We start from the raw sequence: 20,450 nt of genomic DNA on the forward strand, positions 1-20,450 counted from the left end.
GGATCCAAGCTCCCTCAGTCCCACTCTTGTAATATTGAAAACCAGTGGGTGCCCCACAGCAAAGGACCAGGGCTCAAGCGAAGTTCATTGACCTCTGGTGACCATTTTGCCAAAACCAGGATGGAAGCGGTGGCAGGCAGGAGGATGTGGAAGTGTTTTGTGACTGGGGTCTCCACTTACCCAGGAGACACAGATGACCTAGGGCTGTCGGGGGCCACGCAGCGTATGTGCAAGCCCCTGGTGTTTTCATGAGGAAGGAGCTGGCAGATCGTCGCATAAACAGCAATGAGGAACTGTGACAGAAGCAAATGAAAGAGAACTGCTGAAAACAAACTCGGGTTTCAGCACAGGCTAACCTTTGACTTACCTTTGAAAGGACACTCAGAACGAAACAGAACTTGGGGCTCTCTGAGAAAACGAATCCTATTGCCTGTCTGAAGTTCAAGTGTTGTCTGTCCTGTCAATACAGACCCTGAGACTGATCCTTGTTTTCCTGGGGCTCTCGGGGGAGCCACAGGTCCAGCCTAGAGGAGTCGGACTCGGGAGGTAGGAATCCTCCAAAACCCACAGACCTTTCCCAATACCCCTTATTCGTCTGTGCTCAGAACACTTAGCACATTACTGCTAAGCCCCAGGGGAAAGGCCACGGGAACCTCCACTTTCCATAAAATGTATGAAACTCCTTCACATGTTGTAAGCACATTTGATCGATTCTAAACAAACCCGGGAAGCGCTCCAGGGCAAGCATCATCACCCCATTTCTGATGAGGAGCCAGGGGCACCAGGTTTATTCCAACATGACTGGAAAGTGAACAGAGAAGAATGGGGAGCCCAGGTTGGACTCCCAGTCTCCACCGCTCTTCTCTGCATAGCACTACCTCCTCATCTGAGGTGGATAAATCCAGCATCAATGGGTGAGGCCCAGGTAAAGACAAACCAGTCATGTGGCTTTAGCAAAGCAGATGGCAACCATCTAATTCTAAACATCAATTAATATTTAGCACGTGTTTACAGGGCATCCAGTGCTGGAGAGATCATCATAGATTATAACTGAACTCTGAATTACAGAAAGGCAGTTTCAAATCCAGGGCAGAAGGCACAATCTAAGCTTCCAAAAGCTGGTTTACTAGAGGGAGTGAGCTCACCCTCAAAAGGTGCATTCAAAAAGTCTAAACCACCACTTGGCAAAAAGTTTATAGAAGTAATTCAAGAATCTGATGGGCTCTAACTTTGATGCTGAGATTCTGTGACCTGATGATGGCAACCTCATGAAATCAAGTCTTCATCTCAAGCAAGAAACTTTTATTTTTGGTCCCATCACGACATTCCAGAGTGTAAAACAGCAAGATGCATCCACCACCCTCAAAGTAGCTTGGCAAGTCGGGGCACGAGGGGGAAAAGCACTAAAATTAAAAAATGAGAAGAAATGGCCGGGCGCAGTGGCTCACGCCTATAATCCCAGCACTTTGGGAGGCCAAGGCGGGCGGATCACGAGGTCAGGAGATCGAGACCATCCTGGCTAACACGGTGAAACCCCGTCTCTACTAAAAATACAAAAAAAAATTAGCCGGGTGTGGTGGCGGGTGCCTGTAGTCCCAGCTAGTCGGGAGGCTGAGGCAGGAGAATGGCGTGAACTCGGGAGGCGGAGCTTGCAGTGAGCCGAGACTGCGCCACTGCACTGCAGCCTGGGCGACTCCGTCTCAAAAAAAAAAAAAAAATTAGAAGAAATGAAGAAGACAGCAGGAATTGTTCTCTGCCAGAGCATAAATTTCACAAGACAACGCTCCCAAACAAAATTCACTGTAAACAGTTTAAATAAACAGCCGTAACACCTAAGGGTAAGACTGAAAAGCAGAAATGACACAAAATTGGGGGTCAGAAGGCCTGGCTGTGAGTGTTATCTTCTGGCATTTACCAGCTATGTGTGTGGGAGCAGGATATTAACACAATGGCTCTGACCGAGCCCACCAGGCTGTCATCCTCAGTGGTCAACGCAACAACTAGTTTGGAAAGGTCTTTGCTCCTGGAAAACACATGCAAAATCTTATTATTGTCATGACCTCCCGTAGGAGGTGGCTACAGAAGCAAGGCTCAGGGTTGGCCCTGATGTGACACCTTCAAAACTGCTCTCACCCACAGCATCACCACTCCCTGACAGGGCCTCTCAGAAGGTAAAGTCAAAAGCCATTGTTCAAAACCTTCTCTACAACCCTTAAGGACTTAGAAAGGCCGAAACACCCTCCTGGGTTCAGTCTGTGATTGAAGACTTCTCTGGCACTTGCTCAGCTCCAAGTGATTCATCATTTCCTGGAGAGAAGCTACCCAAAACCCACTCACTGCCCAGAGCGCAAACACGTATCTGTCACATCTGCCCTCACAGCAGGTGCTTAAAGGGCACCTGTGGGCTTCAGGCACATCCAAGAAGCCTAGTGATTCAAAAGCCAACCTAATATCAGTCTGGGATGGGGCCTCCCTTATCTGTGTTCCTGTTATCAGCAGGAAATTACAGCTCTCACATACAGACCTGGCTGCTGCTCGTGGGATCAACAGATCATGTCAGGACAGCTAAATGACCACCCCTGGCACCCTTCCTCTAGGGAAGGTACTGTCGGCTCCCCAGCTGGGCTTGACAGGGACGATTTGGGGGCTTCCTGCTCACTGCCCTAGCCGCCCTCCTCTAAGCACACTGCAGCAGTGTCTCAGCATCTGGGGACTCTATCTGTGGTCCGCCCAGCACCGGATAAAGTCACAAACATCACGCCATTACTGGTGTTCGCCAAGATCACATCCACCTTGGAAGTTTACGAGACAAATGGGGATTTTTCATCCAAAGCATTTAAAAACACAAAAAGCTTCTAAGAAGTGACCAAAATGGTATCATGACTAGTAAGACTTGCATGAAAATGAAATTGATTTATAAATAGTGTTAGCTTCCTCTTGTAATTATTGTAATTTACACTAACGGCAAAGAGGAAGTCTTTTCAGAGCATTGTGGACTGATACTTATGGCAGTTGATAAGGGTGATGAATTACCTGTGACAAAAGAGGAAGTCTGGCTCAGACTCAGGGTGATACAGGGAAAGGAACACAGACAGAAAGTCAGGCCACCTGGGCAGCAGCCCACGCCCTGCTGTAACTGGCACACACTCATAGGCAGCCGCTGCCCTCTGCCAAGTCTGGACTGACTGAGTCCACTAGCGTCCCTGTGGTTAAACTGTCCTGGCCAGAGTGCCTTGAGGAGCTTCTTAAACAGAAGAGCACAGCTCTGCATCCATCACTACCTGCCGGGAAATTGGGGACTTTCTTGGCATGCCAGGGTTCGTGAGACATTCCCATCCAAAATACAAAAACTCACTAGAAAAGCTGGAGGTGCTTTAAAAGGCCTGCAGGTCAGAGGCCCTGCAAGTCAGAGGCCTTTTAAAGGCCTTTCAATACGACTTGACAAAAGTGATGAAAGAGCAAAAACAGCCAGCCCTAGGGTCCCGCCACCAAAGCCACCAAAGCCCTGCCTGTGTTAGGCAGTTGAGAAAAATGTGCAGCTCCTGCAGCGAGCTTCCAGGGTGGCAAAGCAGCAGGCATCTCCTCCTCCAGCCCACCCCCACCCTGCTCATCCCCCTCCTCGCCCCGGGACAGGAGGGCGTTCCCATAATTAAGCTCACCTATAGAACTCCAGCACACAGCAGACGCTCCAAAGCATTCATGACCGCAATTTCATACAGTTCCAGAAAGGACAGCACTGCCGACACTGTCAGGATGAGGTGACAGAGGTCACATGGTTTCTTGCCTCACGATTACATTAGAAAATTCCACATTTACTCCAAAATTGGCAGAATCCATCTCCGGGCTTCACAAATTGCCAAGAAACGCTGCTTTCTTGGAACTGCCAAAATTCAAAACCCCTGCCACAGCTTTCCTAACCCCACAATTTTTGCCAACACCAGCCACCTCTAGAAGATTAAGGTCAGTTTAAAATGGCCTCAGACCAGCTCAAAAGAAAAAATGGACAAAACGTATCTTAGAGAGTTCACATTCGGCCAATAATATATGAGAGAGATATTCAACCCCATTCATAATTAAAGATACCGGAATCGAAAGAGGCCTTTCAGATGGTCCAAAATCAAAGCATTTCATTAAAACCCCAGGGCCCGTGAAAAGCAGGAGAATCAGACATCGTCACTCACTACTAATAGGGTCATAAATGGGGTAAGCAATGTGGCAATGCCTATCTTTTGGGGCACATGTTGGCAAACCCCAGCAACTATACCGCTGGGAACTGCTCGTACAAATACAGTAAGATCTATGTACAAAAACAGTAACTGTAGCATTAATTGTAATAGGGAAAATTAGAAATAACTTAATATGTGTATGACTCTGGCTTAATAAATTATGGGCCATCCACATTGTAAAATGGAATATCATGAGGCTGATAATAAAATAGGAGAGAGGTAGCTCCATAAATATTAACGTGAAAATGTATATATAGAATGAAAACAGGTACAAAAATACTCATAATATGGACCCATTGTGGTTTTTTGTTTGTTTTGTTTTGAGACAGAGTCTCGCTCTGTCGCCCAGGCTGGAGTGCTGTGGCGTGATCTCGGCTCACTGCAAGCTCCGTCTCCCGGGTTCACACCATTCTCCTGCCTCAGCCTCCTGAGTAGCTGGGACTACAGGCGCCTGCCACCAGCCCGGCTAATTTTTTTGTATTTTTAGTAAAGACGGGGTTTCACCATGTTAGCCAGGATGGTCTCGATCTCCTGACTTTGTAATCTGCCCATCTCGGCCTCCCAAAGTGCTGGGATTACAGGCGTGAGCCACCAAGCCCGGCTGGACCCATTTTTTAAAAATTACATTTGTACATATTTTGGTATGCATAAAAAAAATTCTGGAATGAGCTACATACAAAGCAAGATTCACAAGATTCACCCCTGGGGACCAGCCTTGGAAAAGGAGGACGAGATCTTCACTTTTTATCATAAATACTTCCCATAGTGTTGCTTTCTAGCTTTTGTTTTTTATGTCTGCATTTATTTCACGTCAATTATTAGTAACCTCAGAGAACTGGGAGTGAAGGATGGAAAACTCTGATCCACTCAGTCTCAGGGTCTCCCCATCATTGAAACCACTGAGACAGAAGAGGGTGCTGGACACGGGTACTCCTGCTTTGGAGGGAAGGTCAGATGAGTGATCACTCAGCTCCTCCAGCGCTGACACTTTGCAACCCTCAGATACTACAACCCCAGGTGACGCTTGTTCTCACGTTCCTGCCAAAAAATACAAATGGCCTGGATAAAGGTGGGTGCAGACATCTAAATATGGTGTGACAACTATGCTGAGCAAAACAGCCCAGGGCTTTGATTCCCATCCTTTGGCTCTTAATTATTTAGCTCACTGATTAAGAACAGGACGTTCTTTTCCTTCGGCACACTCTCTCTACACACTTTCAAGAGCCCTCTGTCCAAATTCGTGTCTTGGTCAAAAAGAATGCTTTGCCCTTATAACTTTATTTCTGTATCACCCCCCCCACCCCTACCACACCCCAGCAATTGGAAGGTGGGCAAATATCACCTGGATGTTCCAGGGCACTGTCCATTAGGAGACAATATACCTCAGCAGGTAAGAGCACAGGCTCTGGAGGTATTCAAATCCTGCCTCCAGCTTCCACTAACTGTGATCATGGACAGGTTACTAAGCTCTCTGCACTGCGGTTTCGCATCTATTTTATAAAAAGGGATGACATCAGCACAGCCACCTCATAGGACTGTTGTGAGGCAGTAAATGTAAAGTACTTTTCAAAGCACATGCACCAAATAAAAACCAGGTGCTAATTCTGTGACCACAAACTGGTTCCAGACAAAACTCAGTCTTTGAGTAACGTCTCTTGCCGGAGGGGACTTTGTATATATCACCTATTTAAATGGTACCTTCCCAAAAAGACAGAGGCAAAGAATATTACTGGTTAAAATGAATACAGAACTATCTGAAGGCTATGCCTACCTTCCACATTCTCATTTGCCCAAAATCTGAGCCCGAGGAGGCCACCCCGAGACTGGTGGCATTCTGGCATTGCACAGAGTCCAATGGCAGGACATTCTTTTGCCAGAACAGTTGTCTGGGTGCGTGCCTTGTCTGGTGCCCGTTATCCTAAAACCCTTCTTGCTTGTCTCCTGTCTTGTAAACTGAAGACCTACGGCCTAGTGAGATCCATGAACGCAGAGGACGACTTCATCAAAAAGTGAGTGCATGTGGCTAAGGGGACAGAGGGCAAGGGGAGAGGAGCAAGGGCTTCTAGGGAGCAAGGCTGGGGAGGGGAGTGGGGGCACAAGTGCGTGCCAGCAGGCAAATGGGGGTGTCGGTTGTGTCTCCCATGCAGGGTCTGTGCTCAGCTTTGTGAGCCAGTGCAAATCAGCTCACACTCAGGAACAAACAGGCCTCCTTACAGAGCAAAGTGCCCGTTCTAACAGCCTACAGCTTTTTCTGGAAAGCCCCAGCATTCAGCATGAGCCGAAAATTCTAAGTTGTTGCAAGAATCACAACATTTGGTCAGTGGGTTGAAAAATCCACTGTAGCCATGACCCTGTAGCCATGACCACCGGTGTGAAAATGCTTCCGGCTTCTCTCCCGATGGAGCCCAGTCCATCTGGTTCCTCCCGACCTCTCAGCTGGGAGTGGGAGCGGCACAACGCGCCCTGCATCCCTCAGTGTGCGGAACAGCCTATGGGCCAGACACTGTGCTGAGGTCTTAAGACTCCTGGGCCACATATCTCATTGTGAAAAGTGTCAGCCTGGCCCCAGACCCAGAGCTTTCTACAGGCAGAAACTCACTAGTCAACATATCCCTGGCTGCACAGACCCCACCCCAACCCCAGCTGCTAAGGGCTTGTTGGGGTGAATTACAGGTGGGGAGATGGAGAGGGGAAAGCAGTGGAAAGACGAAGAGGAAGGGAGGTCAGGGCACTTGCTTCGGACCCCAGCAGCCCCAGGGCCCAGGGTGGCCTCCTGGGGGGCACAGATTCCCTTCAGGCGCTGGTGCATCCTCTGATCAAGGAGCAGGTTGTGTCCCCTCGACACACAGGCATGAGCCCCTCTCTCTCCAGACCCTCACTCACAGCTCAGAAAGCAGACATTTCAGAAACAGCCATCCGAGAGGCACCTGGGCCTCTTCTGAATGAAGGACCTGTGATGTCACTGAACGGCTTTGCTTGGGTTTTGTCCCAACTCTTTTTTCCCCACACACCCCATTCCAGTTTTAAATGAATGGGCTTATTATACAATACATTGGACCAGGGTTCAATAAAGTGTCAAAATTGTGACTTTGCCCTGCTCAAGGAACAAGCCCCAAAGCTGCTAGTGGGTGATTCCAGGGACTTCCTCCTCAGGACCCCTCAAAAGCTCCGAGCCCCCACGCCCGGGTTACCAGTGAGGAAGCGCAAGTGCAAACAGGTCGAACCACCAACCTCGGTGTCCTGGCAGGACCTGACACATGGATGTCTCTCAGAATGCTCCAAAAGCTGCTGCCGTCCATCCAACAGCCCCCTCCCACCCTAAGGAATAAGCTGCCTGTACCCCTCGACCACCCCCATTGGCAGGCTTGCCCAAATCAATTAATCTCATTTAGGTACCTTTTAGGCCTTGAACCCAGTACACAGAGGTCCGGAAAAGCCAACCAGAAGAGAGGTGGCAGGCAGGGGGAGGGGGGGTCCCACAGGGATGATTTACAGAGCAGAGGCCGGCGTCAGCCAGGACTGTCCCAACCCCACAAAGGGCCCCTCCTCGCTGGCAGCCTGTGGCACCTTAAAATCATAACCACCACAATGATTCATGGACCCCATATTATGTCCCAGGGGCTCTTTTTTATCTCAGTTAATTTTTACTACAATCCTGTGAGTGGGTATGATTATCCCTTCATTTTACAGTTGAGAAAACTGAGGCTCAGAGGATTTAAGTCTTCTGCCCAAGTTCTACATCTGTGAGTGGTCAGAACAACAACTGCAAAGCCCAGTGCTCTGTGCCGGCCTCGGTGCCTCTCAGACCACGGTGGCCTCAGGACCTTCTTCTAAAACATCTTTTCATCTCCTGACCCTCCCCTGCCCTCTGTTCTGGGCCCTTCGTGCAGCTGACCAGGCAAAGAGCAGGAGAGCAGGGCCCACAGACTTCCTTCTGGCCGGGCCAGGCCAATCATCCCCACCTAATCCAGGGCAGGCTCCTCCTCACTCACTTCCAAGGTCCCCCCCACAACCAGGAATCCCTGTGGTCTCTCACCTGAACCCTCGGGTTCTCTCCCACACCAGAAGACTCAGCAGGTCCGCCCCTTGTCCCCCTGTGCTTTTCTAAAAGAAAGGAACAGCTGATAACCAAGACCTGGGTGGATGAAAGTACTCGCTCAGGGTCCCACAGAGCTTAGGCAGAGCCCAGATCCGAGCGTAGACCTCCCGACCTGAGTGCCAGGGCTCTATCCAGGCCTAGCTCCACAGGACCACAGGACCCCACATGCAAACAGGAATAATAAACGCCAAAACACACAACCCATGCACAAAAACACTCAATAACAAATGCTGGCAAACGTGAAGCGCTATCAAAGTATAGAAACATAAATCCAACTGTTACACCTTTCAACAAGAATCTGGGAGCAAGAAAAGTGTTCATGTGTGGATGTACTTATTTCTCAAATACTATACATTCCTTAAGTGCTTACTTTCATTCATAAGACCCAAATTACAGAACAAAGGATAAACAGTCAATCTCACAATCACTACCCCTAGACCACCATACCACAACACCCCCAGTTAAAAAAACGGTTACAAGCTTTGATTTCCCAAAACACTTCTATCCTGTGGGAAACTACTGGGTTCTAAAACCTCTCCAAATTAATACTCCCAGTTGTCTTAACTGGTTTCCTGCTTGCTGATCAAAAACAGGGTTGACATCGGCTTTCTCCAGCAACTATTGACCACACAAATTACCTACTCTAGCTCCACAGCACTTAAGTTACTCCCAAAACGTTACTTCTCATCCTGCATTTTCCTGGCCTTCCCCGTAATAAAATTATGTGCAGGAGCAGCTGATGGAGCTCACTAGGCCTAGCACCTCCTAGGCTGCAAGAAAGGTGCAGAGGCCTCGCAGGGGAAAGCTGTAATATGAGAACCGGGATTCCAACCTGCGCTCAGCCTGCCCTGCCGCCCGGCAACTGTGTGACCTTGGGCACAGAGGTCAACCTCCCTGAGCCTCAGTTTCCTCAACTGCAGCGCTGGAATCCTAACTCCGAGGGAAAGAAAGGCTCTCATCCCAGTCCCCAGCGCAAAGCTGGGGATGATCGCGCAGAGCCAGGACGCACCCGCGCCGGCCGGCTAGAGCTGGTTCCCGCGGTTCTGGGACTGCGCGGCAGCCCCCCGTGGCCCCTACGCCGCTCGAGATCAGCCAAGCCGGGCCCACGCCCGGCCTCGCGGCGCGCAAGGAAAGCCAGGCCCGAGGGATGCTCGCGAGGCCCTCTCGGCCTCCGGGGCCTGTTTCCCCGCCTCCCTCCCCCGAACCACTTCCCGTAGAGGGCCGCGGGGACGTAGCCCGGCCGTCGGTCCTCGGGCCCCCGGGGCCGAGCCCCCGCCTCGCCACGCGCCCTCAGCGCCCCTGCGCCGCGCCGCACCCCGCCCTGCCTAACCCGAGGCCGCGGCCCCTGCTCCACAGTGGGAGGCCGGAGGCGGCGGCTACTCACCGAGCGGCGCCGCGCGTGGCCGCCTTTGTATGCAAACACCCAGCCCGCCGCCCGCTGTCAGCGCAGCTTGCCTTCGGGGGCGGGGCAGGGGCGGGGGCAGAGGGTGGGGGCGGGGCAGGGGCGGGGCAAGCGGGGCGGTGCGAGGGGGACTCGGGAGGCCCTGGTGGCCCGGCTGCTTTCAGGGCCCGCTGGCCGGCTCTGCCCGCTCACCCCTGGCCGCCTACCTTAGCGTTCCTGGGGTGGGGCCCCTTAGGCCGCCTTTCTGATTTTCCTTTCCAGAGCCAAACTCGTGTATTTCTTCAACACTCCGACTTGACCTATGCCGATGACTGGGGGAGTGAGGACGGAGGGGTACAGAGAAAAGGCAGCCAGGTAAATGTCCAGGTAAACCTCCCAGGGCCTGGCCGCGATCACGTCGGTCCTATGGGTCCCGCTCATCATCAGTGGCGGGATCTGAGCCGGTCCTTGACTTCACTGACCCTCGCCCTTCGTTTCTTCCACCATAAAGGCGCAATTGCGTTGACCTATCGCCATCTCTTCCTAGCTTCTCCACGCCGGGCCACCCCTGTCCTTCATCCTGATGGTGACAGCGTCCACTCCTGCCTCTGCCAAGCGGTGGTCCAGGTGCGGAACAGTGGCTCTGAACAGGAGGGACAGGCAGCTCCCTGCGCCTCTCCAGCCGGGAGGCAGGCGGCAGATAAACAATGAGCCACATAACATCTGATGATGAAATGATTTCCACCAATGGGAGGGTGTCATATTTGAACTGAAACTCTAAATGACAAGAAACACCTATGTCTCCAAAGATGGGGGAGGAGGCAGGGCTTTCTGGAGAGCAGAAATGGCAGGTGCAAAGGTCCTGGGGCTGGCGCTGTGGGCTGGAGGGAAGGCAGGGGCCAAATATTCAGGTCTTGTAGGCCAAGGCAAGGAGTTTAGGTATTATTTAAATGTTATTCCAAAACAATTCTTTTTGAGACAGGGTCCCACTCTGTCACCCAGGCTACAGTGCAGTGGCACAATCTCAGTTCACTGCAGCTTTCACCTTCTGGCCTCAGGCAATCCTCCTGCCTCAGCCTCTCAAGTAGCTTGGACCACAGGTGCATGCCACCACGCCCGGCTAATTTTTTAAATTATTTGTAGAGACCAGGTCTCCCTATGTTGCCCAGGCTTGTCTCAAACTGCTGGGCTCAAGCAGTCTTCCCACCTTGGCTTCCCAAAGTGCTGAGATTACAGGTGTGAACCACCACGCCTGGTCCAAAAAGAATTTTAAACCTGGGAATTATATGATCTAATTTACTTCTTTAAAAAGTCACCCCTCCACTCCATAGAAAATGGACTGCAGGAGTAGAAGCCAGCAGACAGGTGGCACTGCAGGGAACCAGGGAACATGATGGTGGCTCAGATTGCAGGGGCTGCTCAGCGAGAAGTGGAAGGACTTCAGAGAGATTTGGAGGCAAAACCCACAGGCTTGCTGATGAGTGGAACGGGTGGAGGTGTGTGATGCAATACTCAAAGGCAAGTCTCCATGTAGAGATTGAACCACTGCTCTGCTGAGATGCAGAGGGCCAGGGAGGAGGCCAGCTTGGAAACAGCATCGAATGCGGCAGCTTAGTGAATTGGATAAGCCAGCCAGCTTGAGATAGACGTTTGGGGGCAGCTGCTTGGAGAGCTTTGTCCAGGGACGTGGCTCCCGTCCATCTGGTCAAGTGTGGACATGCTCCAGCTGGACTTGAGGCAGCTCCTATCTAGGTGGCCTGTCCCATGCTGACATTGCAGAAGTGGGAGCTACACAAACAGAATCTTGCAGTTTGTAGGTAAACTACCTCCACAGGGGTTTTCTCAGAGACTAGAGTTTCAAGTGCATCACAGCTGCCCAAAACTGCTAAGGTTGCAAGGCCCCAGAAGGAAGCCCTCCTGCACCCTCCCCTCCCACCTCCAGGGAGGAGCTAGCCTGGGAAGAAGTCTACCCTATGTGGAAAGGCTTTCCAGGAAGCCAGTCCAACTTCAGGCCACTTAAGTTTACTTTTTGTGTAAAATAAGTTCATTATTCAAACGTGGAGATGGGAGGTCTGAAAATATAGGACAATTCAACTCAAAGCCCTCATTCTGAAAATGATGAGCCTGGGGACCCAGCAGGGCTAGGGTCAGCTCTGATGAGCAGGGTCTGGCTGGATTCAGAGCAAATTAGGTCCCGCTGCTGCCCAGCCTACCACCTTGGGGAAGGCCAAGGGTTGGAGGGAGCCTTTTGTACAAACAAGCAATGAGAAGAAAACACTCACTAGATCACACTGCACTCCCAGGCGATAAACCAAACTGGACTTTCCAAAGCCCTGGCACTTTTGATCCGGCACTGGCTGGAGTCCCCCTGGGAGGGCCCTTGGCTGTGCTATCGGCAACCAGGCCTGACTGAGCAGTGACTCAGCCAGGAGAGCTGAGGCGATCCCCCTGGCCAATCCCAGGACCTAGCCACACTCGGGAAGAGGAGAAAGAACTCCAGGGATGAGTAATCTTGCTCTAGCTGACTGGAGGAGGAAGGAGGGGCTGAGTAATGCCTTAGCAAAGCCAGCACAAGCATCCTGATTCTAGAGGCTCAGTCTCACAATCCGGGAAATGGGCTGCAGGTGCACATGACACAGATCTGCTTTGAGGATGAAAAAGGCATCATGGGAAGCTGCTGTCACAGTTGCGGGGTTGGAAGATTTTTCAATTCTAAAACCCCGTAAGTTGAGGAGTGGCCATCCCAGAAGGATCTGTTCACTGCTGAGCCCAGCTGGTGACAGTAGCTGTTGTATCCCAAGAACTCTGAAGTTGTCCAGATCAACCACCTGCACAGGCCCAGAATACGTGGGGCAAGGTAGGCGGGAAGAATGAACATCCCTCTTCACGGGTGCCCTGCGAGCTACTGTAGGAAGGAGAAACACTGACTGATCCCCCAGTACTCTGAGCATGGTTAGCTCTGTAACTGCCCTGGCAGAAAGGATCCCAAAGAGAGGACAATGAATTCTTCCTCCAGAGGTGCAGACTTTTATCCCTGGCACCAGTGCCTGGGGCTCCAGGGAAGGGAGGGCATCTCCTCGGGGTCTAAGGCCACTCCTTGGTTGGGGGCCCCTCACGAGGTGACTTTGTCTTGGGCACTCTTTTAAGAACCAGGTGGGAACCAGGGGCCACCTGGTGCCACTTCACTACCTTGGTGGCAGGGAACAGAGCAGCCTGGGAATCCACCCAAGGTGGAATGGGGCCCCTGGGTGCTGTGGCTGGCTGAGCAGGGCAGTTTCATGGGGAAGAGGCAGGTGTAAAAGGCCCTGGGTTCCGCAGGGAGAGGACAGTGATCCTCGGAGAGCGAACAGCTGGAACCAAAGCACAGAAGGTTTTGACGGTCACCCAGGCTATCCAGAGGCCCACTCCACAGTTAGGGCGGGGCTCGCAGATTAGAGTTGAGGCAATAGGAAGTGGCAGAGTGATAAAGGCTGGCAGCTGGCCACACAGGAGCATCTTGGAGGCCCTAGGCCGAGCACTGGGTGCTCCAAAGGTGAGCAGACCAGACACAGTGTCTGTCCTCAGGGAGTGCACAGTCTGGGTTGTGATCGCGTAAAAGCTGTCACAGTGCTCCAGGCCGCTGTGAACCGAAGGGCCGTGCACTGATGCAGGATTTGACCTGCCCTGTCCCCACGCAAGAGGATTCACCTGACCTTGGTGGCCTGAGCAGGCACCAACCTAGGCAAATCTAGGCCAGGTGTCGAGGGGCAGAATGAACCACGGTGCCAGCCAGCAGCACGCGCACAGCAGTGAGGCACGCACAGGTGCTTGAAAGAAGGCCCGTGGCTGGCCGCTGGTGGGCGGGGGAGCTCGGGAGCTCACAGCAAGCCCCATGCCTGTCTCCCACTGGATGAAGCCAGAGGGGGTCTGGAACAACCTTTCTCCTCTGGTCAGATTGGGAACAATTCATAATGAGCGGGGCTAGGACACAGAACAGCAGAGAGGCAGGAAAGAAGAAAGAGACCAAGGTACCAGGAGAGGGCAGGGAAAGAGACCTCAACATGACCAGGGACGGGAGGAGAGAACTCCATTACTTAGAAACAGTGGCTGCTATGCTGGGAAGTGTGGACTGTTACAGTGGGCTCTGATTCCAGGAGGAACAAAAAGACCCCACATATCACTGTTAGTCAGTCCTCTGAGTCGCCATGACCTTGCTAAACAAGTGTGGGGCTGTCACAGCCTTAAGCAGCACATCTCAAGTCTCACATTCCCCAGTGCTAAGAAACCAGCTACACAGAATGCTAAGGAGAGCTCAGAAGTAGAAAACCATTAAGAGTCCCCCTTTCCTTAGATAGGAAAACTGAAGCCCAGAGAGGCAAACAATGGGCCAGTATGTGTGTCTAACTTATCTAAACATAGAAAAGGTATAGTAAAAATACGGTATTAGAATCTGATGGGAGCACCATCGTATACGCAGTCTGTAGTTGACCAGAACATTGTTACGCGGCGCATGACTGTAGATCTTCTCATTAATAATAGGCAACCTGGTCAGGTGCACGAAGTCTAGGGTTCAGAATCCAACAGGCTCAAATTCAAGTCCAGCTCAGCCACGTGGCTGAGTGCTGTCTGAACCTCAGCGTCCTCAGCTGTTAAAAAGAGATAACCATCCCCATCTCAGCAGCTTTGGGGGGAAATTAAATGACATATATTGGGATCCAGATAACCAATAAAATATCAAATTACTTTACCAGTTCAAGCTCTTACCCCTCAGTGTTTGCATGGACTTATCACTGACGAATGAACTCAGGAGTTCAGGAGTTTAAGACCAGCATGGGCAACATCCTCACCCAGCTAATTTTTGTTTTGTTTTGTTTTTGAGATGGAGTTTCGCTCTGTCGCCCAGGCTGGAGTGCAGTGGCATGATCTTGGCTCACTGCAAGCTCCGCATCCCAGGTTCACACCATTCTCTTGCCTCAGTCTCCCGAGTAGCTGGGACTACAGGCACCCGCCACCACACCCGGCTCATTTTTTGTATTTTTAGTAGAGACAGGGTTTCACCGTGTTAGCCAGGATGTGTATTTTTTTATACAGACAGGGTTTCGCCATGTTGCCCAGGCTGGTCTCGAACTCCTAAGCTCGAGTGGCAATGTTTGGAACCAATTTACACAGTTCTTTTCCTTGCAGTTGCCAAACAGTATTATTTATCTAATGGTCATAACACCTTAACAGTAATAGAACTACTGAACAGCAGTGCTTACTATGCTCATGGATGAGGTTTCTAGTTGTCTTCTATTAAGCAGGTGGCCTTGAATTCTGGCAGCTCACGCTTCAGAGTTACCTGTGGACACACGACATCGTTCACAAAATGTTATTTTTCTCCCCAATGTCTCTCGAGAATGAAAATGACCAGGCCATCCTCACGTTCTACAGAGGTTAACCCAGCAACTTAGGGACACAGCTGGGGCAGGACTCCCGGGCTCCTGGTCAGTCCCTCTATGGGGATGCTAAGCCTCAGGGCTGATATCTCTTAGCTCTGCCTTCCAGGAGAATTTCACAGGGGCTCCCATTTGCGCTGCTGTGAAGGCCATCCTGCTCCTTGTCAAGCCTGTCTTCTCCTTGGCTTGAGGAAGATCTCTTTCGTGCCCAAATTGTGAATAAGTAAACTGGATGCAGCATCTCTGATTGCTCTGGGAAGAAATTTATGAGAAGTGCCTGAGAAAAGTCATGACTTTATGCCTCTGCTAAGCAACCTGTTGGATACTGCTTGGTATATACGGCTAAGTGGTTCCTTGTTCAGACCTGCTTCCTCTGATTAGCAGCCACAGACCTTCCGGGTTTGCGCTTGTTTATTTCTGTTTATTGTCATCTCTGGGAAGATGGCTTCAAATTTTTTAGCCCCCAATTTAACCCCATATCAATTGAAAAGAAGATCTTTTCTCTTTCTTTCTTTCTTTCTTTCTTTTCTTTCTTTCTTTTTCTTTTCTTTCCTTTCTTTCTTCCTTTATTTTATTTTATTTTTTTTTTTGAGATAGGGCCTCACTCTGTCACCCAGGCTGGAGTGCAGTGGGGCGATCTTGGCTCACTGCAACCTCCACCTACCAGTTTCAAGTGATCCTCCCGCCACAGCCTCCCAAGTAGCTGGGATTACAGATGAGTCCCACCACACCCAGCTAATTTTTGTATTTTTTTTTTTTATAGAGACAGGGTTTAGCCATGTTGCCCAGGCTTGTCTGGAACTCCTGAGCTCAAGTGATCTGCCTGCTTCGACCTCCCAAAGTGCTGGGAAGTTATAATTGAAGGGTGTGATGGTTAATTTTTGGTGTCAACTTGACTGGGTTAAGGGATACCCAGATAGCTGGTACAGCATGGTCTCTGGGGATGTCTTTGAGTGTGTTTCTGGTAGAGGTTGGCATTTGGATCAGTGAACTGAGTGAGGAAGGAAGATTCATCCTCACCCATGTGGGCTGGCCTCCATCCAATCAGTTGAATTCCTCGATAGAACAAAACGGCCTAGGAAAGGCAAATTCGCTGGGACCCCCTCCTTCTCCTGTGCTTGGACATCAGCACTCCAGGCTCTCCAGCCGTTGGACTCTAGGACCTGCACCGGTGGCCCCTCAGGTTCTCAGGCCTTTGCACTCAGACTGAGCTATGTCACCAGCTTCCCTGGTTCTCTAGCTTGCAGACGGCAAATCATAGGACTTCTCAGCCTCCATAATCATGTGAGCCAATTTCCAAATTAAATCCCCTCTCATTTATCTATATCTGTATCTATCTTATTTGGTTGTTTCTCTGGAGAATCCTGATACAAAGGGTTTACATTGAATGTCATTCGCATATGGTTATATAAATAGTAGCTGTTTTAACACCCTCGTCTAATTCTATCATGAATGTCATTTCTGGATCTGTTTATATTGATTGATTTTTCTCCAGATCCTAGGTCATATTATCCTGCTTCTTTGCAAGCCCAGTATTTTTGTTTGGACACAGGACATTGTCGGTTTTGTACTGTTGGTGGCTAGATTTTATTATATTCCTTTAACAGTGTTGTGCTTTGTTCTGAGATGCAGTAAAATTACTTACGATTAGTTTGATCTTTTTGAGGCTTGATGTTCAACATTGTTACGGCAGATCCAGAAGAGCCTTTGTTCTAGGACTAATTTGTCACCTCTTTGAGGCAATTCTCTTCTACTTTTCTCCTCAATGTCCTGAATTTTAGGGGGTCTTCCCAGTCTGGCTGATGGAAATGTAGTTTTTGTTGCATAAAACTTACCTCAAAACTTAGCAGCTTGAAACAACAAGTATTTATTCCCTGCAGTTTCTTGTGTCAGGAATCCAGGAGTGGCCCAGCTGGTGGCTCTAACTCAAGCTCTCTCGTGAGGTCGCAGTCAAGGTGATGGCTGGAGTGGAGCCCTCTGACTGGGGCCAAAGGATCTGCCTCCAGGACGGTGACTCACATGGCTATAGCCAGGGGCTCCATTTCTTGCCTCATGGACCTGACGGAGGCTGATGGAGCAATACAGCTTCTGGCTTCCCCAGAGGGGCTGACCCAAGAGAGGGCAAGCAGGAGCCACAAGGCTTTCTACACCCTAGTCTCTAAAGTCACAAACCATCACTGTCACTTTCACCACATTCTCTCCTTTAGAAGCATATTAGTAAGCCCAGCCCACATTCAAGGGAGGTAGGAGTAGGCGCCTCTTTTTGAAAGGAAGACTATTAGATAACTTAGGGATCTATTTCTATGCTGCTCTCACAGACACACAATATCCAGGACGATTTCTGGAGATCGTTCTGCCTGCAAGCTCCTTCCTTGGTGGTTTCCGCACATTCATGTGCAGACCAGTACTCAGCTGAAGACTCGAAAGCACTCCTTGCAGATCACTGAACCATTCTCTGTGGCTCCTTCTTCTGCAGATCTCTGCCCTGCAAATTCTAGCTCCCTTGGCCTCCCGGAAGCCCACACTCCATCTCCTGAGCTGGGCAGGCCCTCAGGCTCTGTTTGGGCTCCCTCTTGCGGCACTGCTGAGCTGGACACTTGTGAGGCTGCTCTTATTGCTTCCCCTCTCCCAGGAATCCCTGTCCTGTTCTGCCTATTGTCCAGTGTCCACTAACTGTTATTTCAGATACTTGTCCAGCTTTCTGGCTGTTTTTAAGACAGGAGGGTAAACCTGCTCCCTGTTATTCCATCAGGACCAGAAGTGGGACTCCCCGGCAGCAGTGCTGGCTCCTGAAAATGAGTCAGCAGCCATGCAGCAGAGGGGAGACTCACACCCTCCCCTCTTCTTCTTTTTTTTTTTTTTTAATTATACCTTAAGTTCTGGGATGCATGTGCAGAACGTGCGGGTTTGTTACATAGGTATACACATGCCACGGTGATTTGCTGCACCCATCAACCCGTCATCTACATTAGGTGTTTCTCCTAATGCTATCCCTCCCCTAGCCCCCCACTCCCCAACAGTCTCCAGTGTGTGATGTTCCCCTCCCTGTGTCCATGTCTTCTCACTGTTCAACTCCCACTTATGAGTGAGCACATGCAGTGTTTGGTTTTCTGTTCCTGTGTTAATTTGCTGAGAATGATGGCTTCAGCTTCATCCATGCCCCTACAAAGGACATGAACTCATCTTTTTTATGGCTGCATAGTATTCCATGGTGTATATGTGCCACTTTTTCTTTATCCAGTCTATCATTGATGGGCATTTGGGTTGGTTCCAAGTCTTTGCTATTATAAAAAGTGCTGCAGTAAACATACGTGTGCATGTGTCTTTATAGTAGAATGATTTATAATCCTTTAGGTATATACCCAGTAATGGGATTGCTGGGTCAAATGGTACTTCTGATTCTAGATCCTTTAGGAATCGCTACACTGTCTTCCATAATGGTTGAACTAATTTACACTCCCACTAACAGTGTAAAAGTGTTCCTATTTCTCCACATCCTATCCAGCATCTGTTGTTTCCTGACTTTTTAATGATTGCCATTCTAACTGGTGTGAGGTGGTATCTCATGGTGGTTTTGATTTGCATTTCTCTAATGATCAGTGATAGGTTTTTTTTCATAGGTTTGTTGGCTGCATAAATGTCTTTTGAGAAGTGTCTGTTCATATCCTTTGCCCACTTTTTGATGGGGTTGTTTGGTTTTTTTCTCGTAAATTTGTTAAGTTCCTTGTAGATTCTGGATGTTAGCCCCTTGTCAGATAGGTAGATTGCAAAAATTTTCTCCCATTCTGTAGGTTGCCTGTTCACTCTGATGATAGTTTCTTTTGCTGTGCAAAAGCTCTTTAGTTTAATTAGATCCCATTTGTCAATGTTGGCTTTTGTTGCCATTGCTTTTGGTGTTTTAGTCATGAAGTCTTTGCCCACGCCTATGTCCTGAATGGTATTGCCCAGGTTTTCTTCTTGGATTTTTATGGTTTTACATCTTTTATGGTTTTACATCTTAGGTTTAAGTCTTTATTCCATCTTGAGTTAATTTTTGTATAAAGTGTAAGGAAGGGGTCCAGTTTCAGTTTTCTGCATATGGCTAGCCAGTTTTCCCAACACCATTTATTAAATAGGGAATCCTTTCCCCATTGCTTGTTTTTGTCAGGTTTGTCAAAGAGCAGATGGTTGTAGATGTCACACCCTCACTTCTAACCTGACATTACCTCGCTCTCTCCTCCTGGTCCACTTCTCTATAAAGGTGATGTCCTTTGGCACACACTTCAGATCAGCACATCTGCGGTTAGCACTCCAGGCTTCATCCTTCTTCCCAGCTTTCCCCAGCCTTGTACTCCACAGTGCCTCCTTTGCCAGTCCCAGGGATGATATTCAAACTATTAGGCATGCCATGAACATGAGCCAATCAGAGCAGACACCAGTCACAGCAGAGCAGGGACCTGCTGGCTTATGGAGAGGGCTGCAAAAGGAAGGGGGCAAATCTAAGAGAAGAGATGAGATGGCAGGAATGAGGCCACTTAGGGGACTGGGGACAGTGACTGCAATGGGTATTTCTAATATTTCAATCATTGCCAAGGTCATAGAAGTGTATACTGGATGAATCTACCAAAGAAGAAAACATTTCTGGAATTGCTTTTTAGCTTCAACTGAGAAATGCATCTGCTATGGACTGAATTTTGTGCCCCCCAGAATTCATCTGTTGAAGCCCTAGTCCCCAGTGTGATGGGATGATGAGGTGGAGCCTTCAGGAGGTGATTAAGTTTAGATGAGCTCATGAGGGCAAGACCTCCATGATGGGATTTGTGCCCTTATAAGAAGAGGAGGAGACCAGAGGTCACTCTGTGTCATGTGAGGACAGTGGGAGAAGGCAGCTGTCTGCAAGCCAAGGAAAGTGGGCATCACCAGAACCCAACCTGCTGGCACCCCGGTGGCAGAGGTCCAGCCTCCAGAACCATGAGATAGAAATTTGTGTGTTTTAAGCCACCCAGCCTATGATATGTGTTCTAGCAGCCTGACCTAAGACAGCATTCTAAAGAGACCTGAAAAGATGCTCATATCCTAAAGGGCATCAAAGTGGTTTCAAATCCACAGAATCAACCTGGACTGAAGGCACCCCAGTGCTCAATTCTTTCCCAGGCTGCCCCAACACAGAGCTCACCAACCAGCCGTAGAAACTGGAACCCCAAAGCGAAGGTGTCAGTCAGCTGAGTGATCAGTGTCTGGCCTCAGTGAGGGAAGCTGACTTCCACATAAAATCAGGTTTCTGCAAAGAAGACACTGTGCAACCTGTGACAGTACTAGGACACCTGAGCCAGCCCCCCGGAGTCATAGCT

The 20,450-nt window shown here is 49.8% G+C and overlaps 1 protein-coding gene and 1 long non-coding RNA gene across 10 annotated transcripts in view; one reads left to right on the forward strand and one right to left on the reverse strand.

Moving 5' to 3' along the window:
* The window catches only part of LPIN1 (lipin 1), a 149,025-nt gene that overhangs the window by 69,485 nt on the left and 59,090 nt on the right, over positions 1–20,450 (reverse strand). For 4 of the 9 annotated variants that reach the window (XM_055251555.2, XM_055251553.2, XM_055251552.2 and 1 more), the window contains exon 1: positions 9,710–9,766. The exons of 4 other annotated variants lie outside the window; for them this stretch is intronic. Coding sequence is in view for 1 of the 5 variants with exons in the window: in XM_055251554.2 (XP_055107529.2) it covers positions 14,944–14,952 (9 nt within the window). In the remaining 4 variants the exon portion in view is untranslated. Of the gene's footprint in view, positions 1–9,709; positions 9,767–14,943; positions 15,024–20,450 lie in introns of those variants that run through there. One more of the 9 variants, XM_055251554.2, reaches the window with a different exon arrangement.
* LOC129467259 (uncharacterized) overlaps positions 5,786–20,450 on the forward strand; it is a 30,839-nt gene continuing 16,174 nt past the window's right edge. The window contains exons 1-3 of the long non-coding RNA XR_010116962.1: positions 5,786–6,235; positions 9,989–10,081; positions 10,254–12,563. This is a non-coding gene — a long non-coding RNA (uncharacterized lncRNA). The remainder of the gene's footprint in view (positions 6,236–9,988; positions 10,082–10,253; positions 12,564–20,450) is intronic.

The sequence above is a fragment of the Symphalangus syndactylus genome, chromosome 18, assembly GCF_028878055.3.
Source record: "Symphalangus syndactylus isolate Jambi chromosome 18, NHGRI_mSymSyn1-v2.1_pri, whole genome shotgun sequence".
Taxonomy (NCBI): domain Eukaryota; kingdom Metazoa; phylum Chordata; class Mammalia; order Primates; family Hylobatidae; genus Symphalangus; species Symphalangus syndactylus.